The following is a 15,794-nucleotide window of genomic DNA, read 5'->3' as shown; positions in this document are numbered from 1 at the left end:
CCACAAGTGCTAGAAACCTGCCGTTTTCGTTAGTCGATTCGAAATTTTGTGCAGATTGTATGTTATGTACCATCCCAAATTATGTTATGTACAGTTCTAATTGAATATGTTTTTTTTTGTTTGTTTTTTTTTAATGGCCGTTATTTCTATATTAAATTTTTTAGGGTACACTGGAAGTGTCGAAATTTTAAGAAAGTAAAGCATCATATCCTACGAGTTACACATTCCAACACAACATAGTTGTATATAGGGGTTGTATATCTTTCAGACGTTTGTTTCATGGCCAAATGATAATGAAAAACGAAGGATAACTATTTCTCCAGTTTAAGATGAATCTTTATTGTTTGGAGTGTTTTGCCCAATGAACACCGTATATCACTGACATTATAATTAATTGTGTATGTAATATATTTGCTTATTACATGCTGCATGCAAGAAGAAAGAAAACACTGATCACACATGAATTAGAAACTCCAACCGGAAGCATGTTCAAATCTTGCAAATGGTGCGAGATATTGTAAAATAATCGAAAAAACCTCCCCTTTATGATACCCCTTGCCGATTTTTATCAAGACGTTATTCACTTGTGTCTGTAAAGGAACATGTACAGATGTTGTAAGGAATAACAAGGAGATTCATGATCATATGTGAATGATGTGTTGTGTAGAGAGCGCAGGTTCAGCTAGTCTACATATTAAAATGCTAGGTTTATACGTTTGTGGTCAAGAAAAGTTTGTATGTTTGTCTTCAATCCTTTCAACAATGAGATCTCGAAAACCACAAGTGCTAGAAACGTGCCGTTTTCACTGGTCCATTCCAAATTTTATGTATATTTGCCATTTCTCATTCAAATTTTCAACAAAACTTGTCTTTATTTGTCTATTCTACGTTTTAGGCGCCGTTTTGATCCTATGAGTTTAATATTGCCACTACGAGGTTGATACCCTTGTAAAAGGCAAGCAGTAGAGAAGCTACGTATAGCGGTTGACGGACATTTCAGGCGCTTTGTTTTAATCTGAATGACAAAACCTATTGCAAGCTGGCAATTTGGAAGTCTTGTGGACCCATAATGAGGCATACTCGGATATGGAATAAGAAAAACATATTTGCATTTGGTATGATCTATCACTTATCCAAGTTTGTCACAAACTCCCCCCAAACATTCTATATATTAAAATACTACATTTATATGTTTGTCTATAACAATTCACTTCTTTTGAGAGTCTTCCTGTCCTTTACTTGTGTTCGTAAAGGGACTTACACAGATATAGTGAGAAGTGGGAAAGAGATTCATGCTCATATTAGAACTGTGCGCTCTGTAAATAGCGCAAGTTCAGTTAGTACATTTATAAAAAAGAAATATATATTTAAAATTAAGCATGCTAAACCAGTAAAATTAAAGCAATCTTCATGCTTGTTATTAATTTGCAATATTGTTCTTGTTTTTAAAACGAACTTCACATGTTAAACTAAAATCTTTATTCTATTAAAAAGCAAAAAATGTGCATTCTTTAAAAATTATCATTTTATATTTCATAGTTTTTTTTTTTTTTTTTTTTTTTTTTTTGAAAGTAGCTATTTATTAAGCCAAACACCGCACATAAGACATAAATATTCTTCGTATCGGCAAACAAAGGAAGAATTTCGTTACAGGAATAAAGCAACATTACAGTTTGATATTCCAGTTACTTTGATCTACATAATCAGGTATCATTAGATAATTTCGTTACATCAATAAATAAATGAATGAAAAAAGAAAGAAGGAAAAACAAGAAAGAAAAAAGCAAGCAAACACGAAAGAGATAAAGAAGAAAAAGAAAGAAAAGAAAAAAGAAAGAAAGAAAGAAAGAAAAGAAAAAAGAAAGAAAAGAAAAAAAGAAAAAAGAAAAGAAAGAAAGAAAGGAAGAAAGAAAGAAAGAAAGAAAGAAAGCAATAAATAAATAAAGCACGCAAACAAAAAAGAAAAACGAAAAAGAAAAAAGAAATAAAGGAAAAGAAAGAAAAAGAAAGAAAAAGAAAGAAATAAAGAAAGAAAAAGAAAGAAAAGGAAAAAAACAAAGAGAAAAAGAAAAAAAGAAGTTTTACTAATACATCCTTTTAAATCTGAGTACTGAATACTACTCATTCAAACTTTGGATCAACAAACAACTTAAAATCTGACCAAACCTTTACATTAATACTCTGTTACCATTTCAATAATGTATTATTGCCTTCAGACATATTGATTGGAAAGATATGATACAATCTAAGGCTACAGCTTAGAAATCTAAGGAAATGAGAAGCGGTCACTTCTACCAACCAGTAAGAGTCTTTCTTTCATTTTTTTTTTTTTTACTGTTGTAAGCTTTTAGAAATGGATAAGAAGAGGAAAGAAAGGGAAAAAAAGAAGAAAACGAAAGAGGGAAAAAGAAAAAAAGGAGAGAGACAGAAAGATACATTCATGAATTAGACTATGGATATTAAATACAATAGATGTTATCAAAGAAGATAAAACTGAAACAATTCAATGTAAAAAGTAAAACAACAATCATTACCTCTGTAATTGTTCTGCTGCTTCCCGTGCTTTGGCGTTAATAGCTTCAACTCTTTCGAGTATTTCACTACCAATGTTAGGGTTAATATTTCCAGTTTCTGGGTCTACTTGATTGATGAATTCGTCCCGGTGTCGAAGGAGGTAATTCTGAAGATTTCCAAAGCGGCAGAATTCCACAATCACCAACAGCTCTCCTGTAAAATAACAAAATTAGAACGTATTCTGAGATTTCTTTTTAGGTAATAATACTAATTCATAAATAAGTAAAGATTGACTGCTTCCCCTTTCAACTTTCGAGATAGGCTACGAAGGACCAAGGGCTGTGTGTGTGAAGGAAAGGCTCCACACATTCTTGACATCGGCACTCTGCTCGTTCGTTTGTTTGTTTGTTGAAATTTAGCGTCAGTTTCAGCGTATACGAGAGCTTCAGTTTCAGCGAGCGTATACGAGACGTTGACTATGATTCAAGGTTAAATCCAAACCACTAATGTGTTTAAATGTTCTCCCCTGAGAAACGAACACAGGACCCTTTGCACCAAAGCCTCGCGCTAATCGCTAAACCAACATGAAGAGCTTCGGCACTCAAGGAGGTGATGGAGTTAGCAGCTTGCTCCAGCCCCTTTACTTCTACTTCCCAATTTTAAGAAGATGAGGATACCTCTGTTATGCATTAGAACGACAGTGGAATGAAAAATTATGTGTCACCACCACCTGAGATTAAGTCGGGTGTTGAGGCACAGAAAATAACCGATTATAAACTTGAAAGTACTAATGCTGCTCTTTCCTATCCTATTAGGGACTTGTTGAAAAACGCATAAGCAAACAGGTGTCTTATCAGATATCCTACCGTGGATCTGATACGCGTATTAAAAACATTAAAACAGAATTGGATGGATGGATGAGAAGGAAGGATAGATAAATGGATGAGATAAATGGTTGGATGGATGAGATGGATGGAAAGGAAGGATGGATAGATGGATGAGAGGGATGGTTGGATGGATGGGAAGGAAGGATGGATGGATAGATAGATGAGAGGGATGGGAAGGAAGGATAGATAGATGGATGAGAGGGATGGTTGGATGGATGGGAAGGAAGGATAGATAGATAGATGAGAGGGATGGGAAGGAAGGATAGATAGATGGATGAGAGGGATGGCTGAGATGGATGGGAAGGAAGGATAGATGGATGGATGAGAGGGATGGTTGGATGGATGAGATGGATGGGAAGGAAGGATAGATGAGATGGATGGAATGAATGTATGGATGAGATGAATGGAATGGATCGATGGTTGGATAGACAGACCGACCGAGCTTCTGCCTTGATATGCTCTTGTAACTTTTAAACTACAACACTGTAGACATAAAACAATGAAATTTTGTACTATGTAAATATCAATAAGGAAAATTGTCTGATATACTCTTCAATACCACCATATTAACACTATTTCCAACCGAACAGAAAGTTTTTTTTTCTTTTTTTTAATAACACTACATCAGGATTTTTTTTTTTTTTTTTTTTTTACACATTTCCAATTTACATGTTAAACGAAGACTTGCATTATCACACTTATTATGCAGTGTTGCAAACCAAGGACGGTTTTCATAAACATCGAAAACCAACCAAGTTTTGGAGGGTTCTACACCATTATAGGCGCAAGTACGACGGACGAACAGATTAAACCTTCCCCATCTCATCATATGGGCTGGCGTGGACATAAAACAAATTTACGGTACATATGTTATTTGATGAACCTGTTAGCCAACATTTATATCTTGATATGCCAAGCAACTAATTTATTCCTATTTTGGAAACCCAATGGGTAAAGGGAACATGTTTGTTTCAGCAAGATGGAGTGCCTCTTCCTTTTGTCACTTCGGTTCGAGGATATCTCAATGCGGTGTTTCCAAGACGCTATATTTGGCACGGATCGCCTTTATTGCTCGCTCCACTTGACTGGCCACCTCGAACACAGGACTTAACGAGCTTAGACAATTCGCTCTAAGGATTCATCAAAACTATTGTTGAGCACACGGTGCTGCTGCTACGATTAATAAATTGAAAGAAGCTGTGAGACTTACTTTCAAGACAGCTTACTGCAACAATGCTAAGAAGAATATCCAACAGAACCCGGCGACGTATTATTTTGTGTTCGGAGCACGACGAAGCCATACCGATGTGTTAGACATTTAGACATTAAAGTTAGAGGGTCCATTACACACAAAACGCAATCTATAGTGAGTACATCTATAATTATAATTAAACTTTGCATAGTTTGAATATTTAGTACTTCAAAGGGGGAAGTAACGGGACTGTGTCTACCATGTACGAAAAAAATCTAAAAGGAAGCAACTACTTACTCTTTTTTAAATTCTTGGTACAAGCTCCCAACAGATTCACTACATTGAGATGTTTGCCCAGATGAATCATGATCTTCAGTTCTGTCATTAAGGCTTTAACATACGTGTAATCAGCGTGCGGCTTCACCATTTTAACAGCAACAATCGTCTTAGGTTCACCTTCGATTATACCCATAGCTTCAGCCTTCAACACTCTTCCAAATGCACCGGAGCCGAGCTGTCGGCCTGATAAAGAAAAAATAAATAAATTTCTAAATGAAGTTACGAACACATCATTTTATATGATAGTAAGCAAATCACTTTCTTCATATTACCTTTCATCTTATTATTCCTTCTCTTTCTAAGATCCTTCCTTATAGTAGCTTTCACCATCTAATTGTATGTTTTCTTTCTAAAGATCTTCCTTTATATTACCTTTTATCATCTTATAATTCCTTCCCTTCCTAAGATCCTTCCTTATAGTAGTTTCCACCATCTAGTTATGTTTCCTTTTTAAAGATCTTTTTTTATATCACCTTCCACCATCTTATTATTCCTTCCCTTTCTAAGATCTTACTTTATATTACCTTCCGCTATGAGCTATCTCATATTTTTAACGTACTCATTAAATTACCTTTACTATATCCAGTGATACAGATATTGTGTAATCTGACGTTATAGGGTCATCTTCATATATTAGAATACAAAAATACTATGTTTAATACGTAAGTCGTTATGTGATAATTTCTTAGTGAGATAAAATTAATGAGTTCCTTCTAGATACTATATAATTTGGTTTCTGTGGCTGATCATTAATTGAATGCACCTAAATTATAAACTAATAAGAATATTTCTACTATTAATCTGTTTCGTACTAGTACGTCGTAAAAGTTGATTCGTACAATTATTCTTAATGACTTACACTAAAAATACAAATCAGTGAGCAAAGCAACGTTTTATTTTAAACATAATAGACGCGTGACCGTTTCGCCAACTAACTGAAAATATTGGCTTCATCAGACAGTAAAACTGCATCAAACACTGCCAGTATTTTTAGTTAGTTGGCAAAACTGTCACACATTTATTATTTTACAAATAAACGTTGCTTTATTTTACAAATAAACATATTGGCTTCATCAGACACTCTGTGATAAAGCCAATATGTTCAGTTAGTTGGCGAAACTGTCACACATTTATTATTTTACAAATAAACGTTGCTTTATTTTACAAATAAACATATTGGCTTCATCAGACACTCTGTGATAAAGCCAATATGTTCAGTTAGTTGGCGAAACTGTCACACATTTATTATTTTACAAATAAACGTTGCTTTATTTTACAAATAAACATATTGGCTTCATCAGACACTCTGTGATAAAGCCAATATGTTCAGTTAGTTGGCGAAACTGTCACACGTTTATTATTTTAGAAATAAACGTTGCTTTGCTCAGCGATTTGTATTTTTAGTGTAAGTTATTTAACAGAGCAAAGCTAGTATGAACCAGTTAGTCTTAGTAAAACTTACAACTACTATATCGTTACACGCTTTTCTCAAACGTAAGCAAATCAAGTTAGCAAGTATATATATATATATATATATATATATATATAAAACTGTATATTCCACATTTGCTAACAGCAAAGTACCTCGTGGAGTAAGAACCTGATTTCCAGAATACAATACCACAAATCACTCCTTCAATTAGACATTAAATATTCGAACACGTATATGTTTATTACCTAGCTTCAGCCGTTCTCTAGGAAACTCCCATTGTTTATCGTAGGGCAAGAGTTCAGCTTGATCGTCCACTCCAAGTTCAGGATTGATACTATCAATTGCTCCGTCATTGAAGTGTTCAATTTCTGCCATAGAAAATTCCTGCTTTAAACGCCTCTGTAAAAAAAAAAAAGAAATTATAGTCAAGTAAACTACTGAAATCGATAAACAATCTTAAGGTAATTTTGATTCCTGCCCAGAGTAGGATTGCCATATTTCAAAATTGAAAATCCGAGACACTACTAAATTGCATGTTTAAAATGAAAAAAAGTGTTATATAATAATTTACTTTCTTTCATTAGATAGAGTTGTTCAAGTATTACGTAATCACATTTTTAGTCATTTCAGTAGATCATCATCTCTCTAGTTAAGCAAGCGTAAGCTAGTAATTTACCCTTTCCCCTGGTAGTCAATTTTATTTTATTTTATTTATTTTTAATTATTTATTTATTTTAATTTCTCAGGATCTGCTATGTTCCGTGGCTTTCAGGGTCTGTTTTAGCTCATTCAAGGTGTGATGTTTCTTTCCACATTTTTTTTTTTTTTTTTTTTTTTTTTTTTACGGTTAATTTATTGGTATTATATTCTGTCGGCATTTGTTATCTTCAAAGAACTTCTTTTGTTGAATTTTTACCTTAATTCTGTTATTTTTAACATATTCAAGTTTGTATGTATTAATTTTTGTTTCCAGGTTCAAGTTCATTTATGTATTCACTTTTTTTTTCAACTTTTGAGTTGCTACACTCAGAAGTTGAAGAGGAGAATTATATACCTAATCCTGTGAAAAAAAGCAAACTATAATATTCCCGCTGAAATCCGAGACATTTAAACGTCCCGAGAAATATTTTCGGAACGCCCAGACGCAGATTTCGATTCTGGGACGAATGGCAATCCTAGCCCAGAGGTTTCCAAAATCTGTTATCACTAAATAAAACTCTAAATTAAGCAGTTGCAGTCCTGAGTAGGATAACAGCTCCATTTCCTGATCATGCACTGCTTACGGCGTATCATTCTCAACTTTAATCACTGTTAGCTACGACAATCTTTTGAGAATATTGAAATAAAATCACAAATACTTCTATACACTAAGAAATAAAATCATCCTCAACTTTAATCAGTTAGCTACGACAATCTTTTGAGAATATTGAAGTAAAATCTTAAATAATTTTTTATACACGAAGAAAGGCCACTGAGAACTGTAGTGATTTCCATATGCTTGCTCATTTTTGAAACTTGTAAGGAAAAGGCATTTACACTTACATATAATTCAGCAACAGGAAATTGCTAGTATCTCTATCCTTGAATCGGATAAAAGACGCCTTATTTTGTACCAAATATTCGTTGATTTTTTAAAAATAACTTTTATTCAGAGAAAAATGCATTCTAGAAAAAGCGCACGCAGCTAAACATACATTAAAAACCGATTGCAGAGAAAGAACCGACATACATCTGTATGTCTCTCTTGTAATACTCTCATTTTATGTTAGCTATGACTTTCGTTCTCTTCATACAGATTAAAAAAGAAAATAGCAGAGGCGTATAGGTAAATACAATTAAGAATAAAACCTACCTTATACCTAATCATACAGTAGATGACGCCGATTACAACAAGGATAAATACGATAATTGTAATAGCCAATGGAATAATTAATCCAATATTCGAAACTTCTCGTGCATCTGCAACAACAAAATATATTTATTATATATTAAAAAATATATATTATACAATAAACAAATTTAATAAAAAGTTAATACATTTAACGTTGCATTATCACCAATGAGATTACCAATAACTAGCCAAGACTAAATATTATTTTAGTCTATCAAAAGTACCAGTGGCGTACGCAAAATTTTGCCAAGGGAGGGCGTTTAAAGACCCAAATTCATATAATTTCAGGTGTTTATATATATCTTAATTGCTAAATGTTTATTTTTGCATAATATCTTGAATTTTAGTCCTTTTACCCATTAATTCTTTATAGATTTTATCAACAGTTTCACTAAAATCGTATAAATTTTACACTAACAGACGAACAACAAATACATGTTGAGGCGAATGGTAGAATCTCGATTATCCCGTGCTTCAATCAATAATAGTTATTGACAAAAATGTTCTCGAGAAATTAAACAGAATTTTTACGCTTTAAACTACTACTTACCTTAGTATACGATAAGACATTTCATTACCGGAAAGTTTTCGAAGGTAGCTTCCATCATCTTCAGTGCCATCTTTCAAAATAAGATCTGCTTCTCTTATTTCTCAGAAGTAAATAGCAGTGAAATTCTCAGGAAATATGATGGAAGCGATCATCGAGAACGTTTCATAATAAATATGTTGATCTATACTAACGTGATTCATAATTAATATTTTAAACAATGCATCAGTTTATTTTCTTAGGAAAATTTAAGCGTTTGGTTCATCATCTAAGAATTGTGGAGTAGAAGAGAAAAAGCATCAAGTTTTATTTGAAAGGTCGGCCATGTTGTTTTTTTCTCTCTCTCTCTCTCTCTCTCTCTTTCTTCTGTGTTGTGACGACGAAATAACTATCAAAAGCTTAGTTTTTCCACGTGTATATTTAGAGAGCTTCGAAATGTAGTGTTGGAGGAAGATGAAGATGATGAAACGCACGGAGAAAATAACAAATGAAAATGTTTTAAAATAGGTAAAAGAGAAGAGAACGATTTTAGTCAGCATCCTTTGCAGGAAGACCAATTGGATTTGATACATCTTGCGAAGAAATTGAAAATGAAATCTTTGAGTTTAACGTCCCATGGATTATATACTCTTTTAGGCTAAGGGAGACGATGATTAAAGCAAGTGAACGATGATGGAAGAATTGGTGGAATGAGAAAGTGGGAGGAAATGGAGTACCCAAGAAAACCCACGAGTACGATGTTATCCTTCACAAACTTATTTGGCCGGGAATCAAACCAGGGACCGCAGTCGCCAGAGGTAAACGCTCTACCACTGAGCCCCCATGCATGTCTTCTCCATACCACCATAGATGGAAAGATGGATGGAAAGCGAGGAGTAGAAGAAGAAGAACAACATTGATGAAAGATTTGAAAAATAGAAGAAAAATGAAACTTAAAAGAAGAAGCTGAAGATCAAGAAACGTTGAAAAAACATTTTCAGGTTCAAATCTAAATACCTTATTACTCCCAGGACCTACCAACAGACAGTATACTTAATAATAATAATAATAATAATAATAATAATAATAATAATAATAATAATAATAATAATAATAATAATAATAATAATAATAATAATAAAGAAGTGAATCTAACGTGTCCACAAATACATTCCAGATTTCTACGTACAGATTGATAACGTTTACAAGCTCAGTGTGTATATTCAATCGGTACATTATTTTTTTTTTTTTTTCTATGAAGACGTTTGATTGAAGTGTGGAAAGTGATCAATGGTTTTCTGAGTTTTCGTGATTATCTTCATTCATGGGAGGTTTGCTAGCTTACTGCTAACTTTTAATCAGTCTTGCTAAACTGATGAACTAATCAGCTTTAATTAGTGTGGTAAGTAAGCAACAATTTTCCGGAATTGCATTATTTTCTCTACTTACAGGTAGGGGCGGATCCAGGACGGACTTTTTGGGGGTTGTTGTAATAGTGCTACTTAGAGCTACTTTTAAGAGCTCCAAACTCTGGGATGGGCTTTATTTATATATAAAATAAGAAAGTTTTTTCTTCTGGGGATCCCTGGATCCGCCTCTGCTTACAGGATAGTTTAAGAACAAAAAAAGTAATAATCTTCATTAGCAATACAACACACGACTCTCAAAAAAAAAAAAAAAAATAAATAAATAAATAAATAAATAAATTTCCAAGAATTTATGTATCACTAATTGTTCTAGGATAATTCCACAGGGAGAAAAATGTAACGATAAGTCCAACTTAGCAATTTTGTATAATTTCTGAGCAAAGTGGCAGAGCACACTGAAACAGACAAAGTAAATAACCTAACTTGAAGATATAAGTAAAAAGAGTTATAGTACAGGGTGTCTACTAAAATTCCAAAATGAAATTTCGTGACTTTTTCGTGACTTTTTTTTTTTTTTACCAAACCATAAAATTTCGTAACATTCAAAAAATAATAACAGTATCTATATTCATTAGCACTTGTCTTTATCTTATCTCTACTTTCAAAGGCTATTCCTTGGAGTAATAAAAGGTTGGTATCTTCTCACAGTTGAATAAACTGGTTAGATGCGTAGGTGGTTTCGGCGATGCGATGCGATTTGCATCGCCACTGCTCAATGATGCCAGCTGAAGGATAGTCTCAAGAGCGAATTTGAATGAGAATTAGGCCGAATGTTCATGTATGCGATAGAAGCGTGCTTTGCTTGCGATTTGGTAGCGTCTATAGCCGACAATAGACATTCTTGGTGGTGAATTTTAACGTTTTATACAATAAAATTTTCCAGTCTGTACTTATATTCGTACAAATAAAAAAAATCTTGACTCTAAAGCTAAATTTCGTGACTTTTCCTTGACTTTCATAACCTTTTTCTGATTTCGTGACTTTTTCATGACTTTCATGACCGATAGATACCCTGCAGTATGAAGTCTCTTTTATTGTTTTGTTTTCAAATAAACATGCTAAAATTCCTTTCTATGGATAAGTACCAAAAAAAAAAAAAAAAAAAAAAAAAGGATTAGGTATACAGATATAGATACATACATAATATACACAAACCACTTACCCGTTATCATTAGGTTAATATATTTAGAAACTTTTCCTTTCCGATTTTGAACTTCACACTTGTAAGTTCCAGCGTCTTCTGGCGTTGTGTATTTAATTCTAAGAGTTTGATTGGTATGGAGGAACTCTATTCTTTCATCAACACTTTCGAATACTGCATCGTTCTATAAAATAATAATAATAACATAAATAACATAACATGGAACTAATCACCTATACTAAGCCATACCAGCCGTGTAAATACTTGAAAACGATAAATACAAACTCTATTAGGATTGAGAAATCAGAACACGTGTAATGGTACTTGCAAACATACCCAATATCATTGTTATCAATAAAATAGAACGAGAAGCAACTTTCATAGATGTAGCTGTACCAGGGACGTGCGCAGGGGGTGGGGGTCCTGAGGGTCCTAACCCTCCCCCGAAATTTCGACTTTTGTGTAAATTTAGCCTAAATTTAGGGGCAATTTTAGAAATTTTAATATAAAATACCCTGATATTGAGATTGAACCCCCCGAAATAAATTCCTGCGTACGCTACCAAGCAGCTCCATTGACTCTTAAGATACATACAACATTCAGTACGAAAGTAAGCAAATATAAAGACCTGGCAGATAAAATCAAACAGTTATAGAAATGTCAGAAAGTACAGTAAGATCAATCATTATCTGAACTACAACAATTGTCCCTAAAAGTACGGTGACACAACTGGAAAGTATAAACGCAAAACATATTCTAATAGACCTACAAAAATTAGTAATACTGGACACCTGTCATAATGGTCAGAAAGTTCTTTGGAGAAGAACTCTTCAAATAATCTGTACTTGTAAGACACGGCCATCAGATTATTAAGCTGAAACCAGTTGACATCGAGATACAACAGTAATAATAATAATAATAATAATAATAATAATAATAATAATAATAATAATAATAATAATAATAATAATAATAATAATAATAATATCAGATTGTCATTCATATGAAGGTTGAATCTGTCTATGAAAACAGCTTGTGCTCTAGATGTAAACGTTCTCAAATTGAAATAAATTCTGGTAAACAGTAGAAAGGATTACTCACTAGAAGCTTCAATTTCGTCCGGCAGATGTCAGCCGTTAAAGGATATCTACTGCCATCTGACGGTGAGAAGTATAACTTTCACTAAATTCGTTTCAATACTAGAAAATGGTATATGGATAACTACCGTTAACATCACTGTTGTCCGTTGAGATGTTAACGGACTGATTCTATTAACAAACTCGGTTGAGATAGAGAAAAAAAATCTCTAGATATTTATTACAAAAAGAATTCAAAAATTTGCTTCCGTTCAAAGCGTTATTGTGTGGAGTAGCGGACAGACTAGGGTTGCCAGATTTAGTTAATGAAAAACCAGGACAGTAATCTTAAGCTATATATGAGATCAGGGTTCCTATTCATTTGGTCAAAATCAATTAATTACCTTTTGCAGGTTATTACTAACAATTTTACAGTTTATTCTATATACAGTTAACACAAATGAAGCCCTCCAAGGGATTTATAAAGAACGTGAAAAGGTAACATAAGAAGAGCTGCTTGGCGTCCGTTATTCCGAATTTCGATTTGTTGTGTTTAACAAGTTATAAAATATTGATCCAATTATGACATCCCCCTCTCATTTATGACTGAAGAGATATTTTTTTCTTTGTTGCGTTATCACTTGAGTCACAAACATTATCCTAAAAAAAAAACATATTTAGCATTTATCAAGAAAAAATACATTTACGCTAAATTCAGAACGATAAACAAAAAGTAGAACGATAAAAAGTAATTTTTTTAAGACTTACGCAGGCTCTCCAAACGATTGACAGAAAAAAAAATTCGGTATCAAAATTAAACAAGATACTACCTTTATATGTTTAACTGCCACTTCTTGTGTTGGAGTAAGTTGTTACGCAATTTTAACCTAAAAATTAATGAAAATTTGACACTCTATACCCACAAATAAATTCAATTTATTTCACTTCACTTGCAAAGATGTGTATAGTAAACCCACTGAACTGGATAAAACGCTCGATTGTAAAATCGTGTCTCAGAATATGGCAGATAGAACGAAATAGACTTTTTAAATGTTGTTAACATGCAGCTACTGAGAGTAGTATCGCCATTGTTGATTGAAGTTCTAACGATGAAGCAGTCCTGCGCTGCCAATTGAAGTATAAAATAACTAGTCACAGGAAAAAAGACGTTCTGTTAAATAGAAAGTGATATTCAAGAAATTATTGCCATGACATATCCCCCCCTCTTGGATATTTTTAAAAACATTTTTCCCCTCTTCAAGCTAAACAACCCATACAACGAAAGAATGGATCTGATTTTCAAATTCCGTCTCCTCGTTGTTTGTTTAGTAAAATTAATTGGCTACAAAAATCTTCCGAAAACTTTTCGTTTTCAGGTGAGACATATTAGTTTTTGCAGATTGCGCTTTTTCCATCTGAAGAACGAAAACCAAAACAAACAAGCGTCCCGAAATTCTTTTTTGGGACAGTTAATTCTTTCATTGAAAACCGGGACTCGGGATATCTGATAACCCTAGGACGGACGGACGTACTATATTACAATATTGTAAGTCTCACTTGCGTGATCGTAACAAAACTTTTTCGATAAACTAGTTATTTATGTAAGAAAAATTTTGCGGAAAGGTTTGCTGAAAGAAATTAATTATTATTTAACGATTTTTCTGTGAACACGAACCATGTAAGATTGTTACTATAAATCAGAAGCAGTTTCATCAAGAAATCCTCACCTCCCGTCCTCAAAAATAAGATCATACATAAATAACTAGTTTATCAAGAGATTTTATTTGAATTTTAGAACCGTTGCACCTCAAGCTAAAAATGTTTTAAAATAAAGTAGCTGACCCTCTACACATCGCATCATTCACATATGTGCTTGAATCTCCTTGTCATTCCCACAACATCTGTACATGATCCTTAACAGACAAATGAATAACGTCTTGATAAAAATCGGCAAGGGGTATCATAAAGGGGAGATTTTTCGATTATTTTTTTCCATATCTCGCACCATTTGCAAGATTTGAACATGCTTCCGTTTGGAGTTTCTAATTCATGTATGACCAGTGTTTTCTTTCTTCTTGCATGCAGTATGTAATAAGCAAATACATTACATACACAATTAATTATAATGTCAGTGATATATGGTGTTCATTGGGCAAAACACTCCAAACAATAAAGATTCATCTTAAACTGGAGAAATGGTTATCTTTCGTTTTTCATTATCATTTGGCCATGAAACAAACGCCTGAGAGGTATACAACCATTATATACAAATATGTGTTGGAATGTATAACTCGTAGGATATAATGCTTTACTTTTTTTAAAATTGTAACAAATCTAGTGTATCTCTAAAAATTTAATAAAGAAATAACGGCCATCTGGACAATCTACACAAAATTTGGAATCGACCAGTGAAAACGGCACGTTTCTAACATTGTGGTTTTCAAGGTCTCATTTTTGAAAAGATTGGAGACAAACATATAAACTTTTCTTTGGAGACAAACATATAAACCTAGCATTTTAATATATATATATGATCGAAATTGTTCTATAAATCTCTTAAAGACGCAATTAGAACTATGAAGATTCACACAACTGCAAAGTAAAATGACGCAGCAGAGGAGGTACACTTTTTCTGAATATTTTCATCCTAAATGCCTGCACTAAAGTGACAACTGCTTTAACATGTTTTCAGAAATAACTAGCCCATAAAGTTTATTTTACGGCACGTGAGAAAAAAAAGTGCTCAAAGTAAAGCATCAATTAAGGACTGCAGTACTGAAAACATTTCTAGGTATTTCAATCAACAAGTATCCTTGCATCGACAAGTCATGCAATCCAGATTCATATAAACATTAAAAATACGAAAAAGCAAATTTTGGCAAAGATTCTAACATTGCTTGATACAATGACCTATTTTTAATCTACTTTCAATATGCGGATTATAAGACTCACTCACTTTAAAAGTCTAACAACTATAAATTTAATTTCCGTTCCACCAATTTTTAAATTTTCTATAATTAAGTTATAATTTAACGAGACCTTTCTTCTTACAGCAATTAGAAAAAGAAAAAAAAATTAAACCTTGAATGAACGTATATCAAAAGTTTTAAAAAAACGTAAGTTTCTAAGTGACTTACTTTGTACCAAATAACAGTTGGTTGCGGAACACCTCGAGCGAAACATGTCCATTCTTGTATCACCCCCAACTCAACACTGGAATCAGAATTGTTGAGATTGCTCTGGAAAATTACAGGTGCTTGCAAAGCTGAAAAATAAATAAATAAATTGTTATACTTCACTGGGATAGAAATGTTATTATACATCACTGGGATAGAATACATTTGTAGTGACATGTCGTTTTAAGCGACT

General features: G+C 33.0%; 1 protein-coding gene across 2 annotated transcripts in view; it reads right to left on the bottom strand.

The window, feature by feature from the left end:
• LOC145670459 (vascular endothelial growth factor receptor 1-like) overlaps nucleotides 1-15,794 on the bottom strand; it is a 246,967-nt gene that overhangs the window by 18,592 nt on the left and 212,581 nt on the right. For both annotated transcript variants that reach the window (XM_081739167.1, XM_081739166.1), the window contains exons 13-18: nucleotides 15,563-15,690; nucleotides 11,371-11,533; nucleotides 8,217-8,323; nucleotides 6,610-6,763; nucleotides 4,891-5,115; nucleotides 2,535-2,727 (exon numbers count right to left, since the gene is read on the bottom strand). In XM_081739167.1, coding sequence (XP_081595293.1) covers nucleotides 2,535-2,727; nucleotides 4,891-5,115; nucleotides 6,610-6,763; nucleotides 8,217-8,323; nucleotides 11,371-11,533; nucleotides 15,563-15,690 — 970 coding nt within the window. The remainder of the gene's footprint in view (nucleotides 1-2,534; nucleotides 2,728-4,890; nucleotides 5,116-6,609; nucleotides 6,764-8,216; nucleotides 8,324-11,370; nucleotides 11,534-15,562; nucleotides 15,691-15,794) is intronic.

Source organism: Thermobia domestica, chromosome 14, assembly GCF_964235325.1.
Source record: "Thermobia domestica chromosome 14, izTheDome1.hap1.1, whole genome shotgun sequence".
In the NCBI taxonomy this organism is placed as follows: Eukaryota; Metazoa; Arthropoda; class Insecta; order Zygentoma; family Lepismatidae; genus Thermobia; species Thermobia domestica.
Note: the sequence above shows the minus strand (reverse complement) of the source record. Positions and strands in the feature narration are given on the sequence as shown.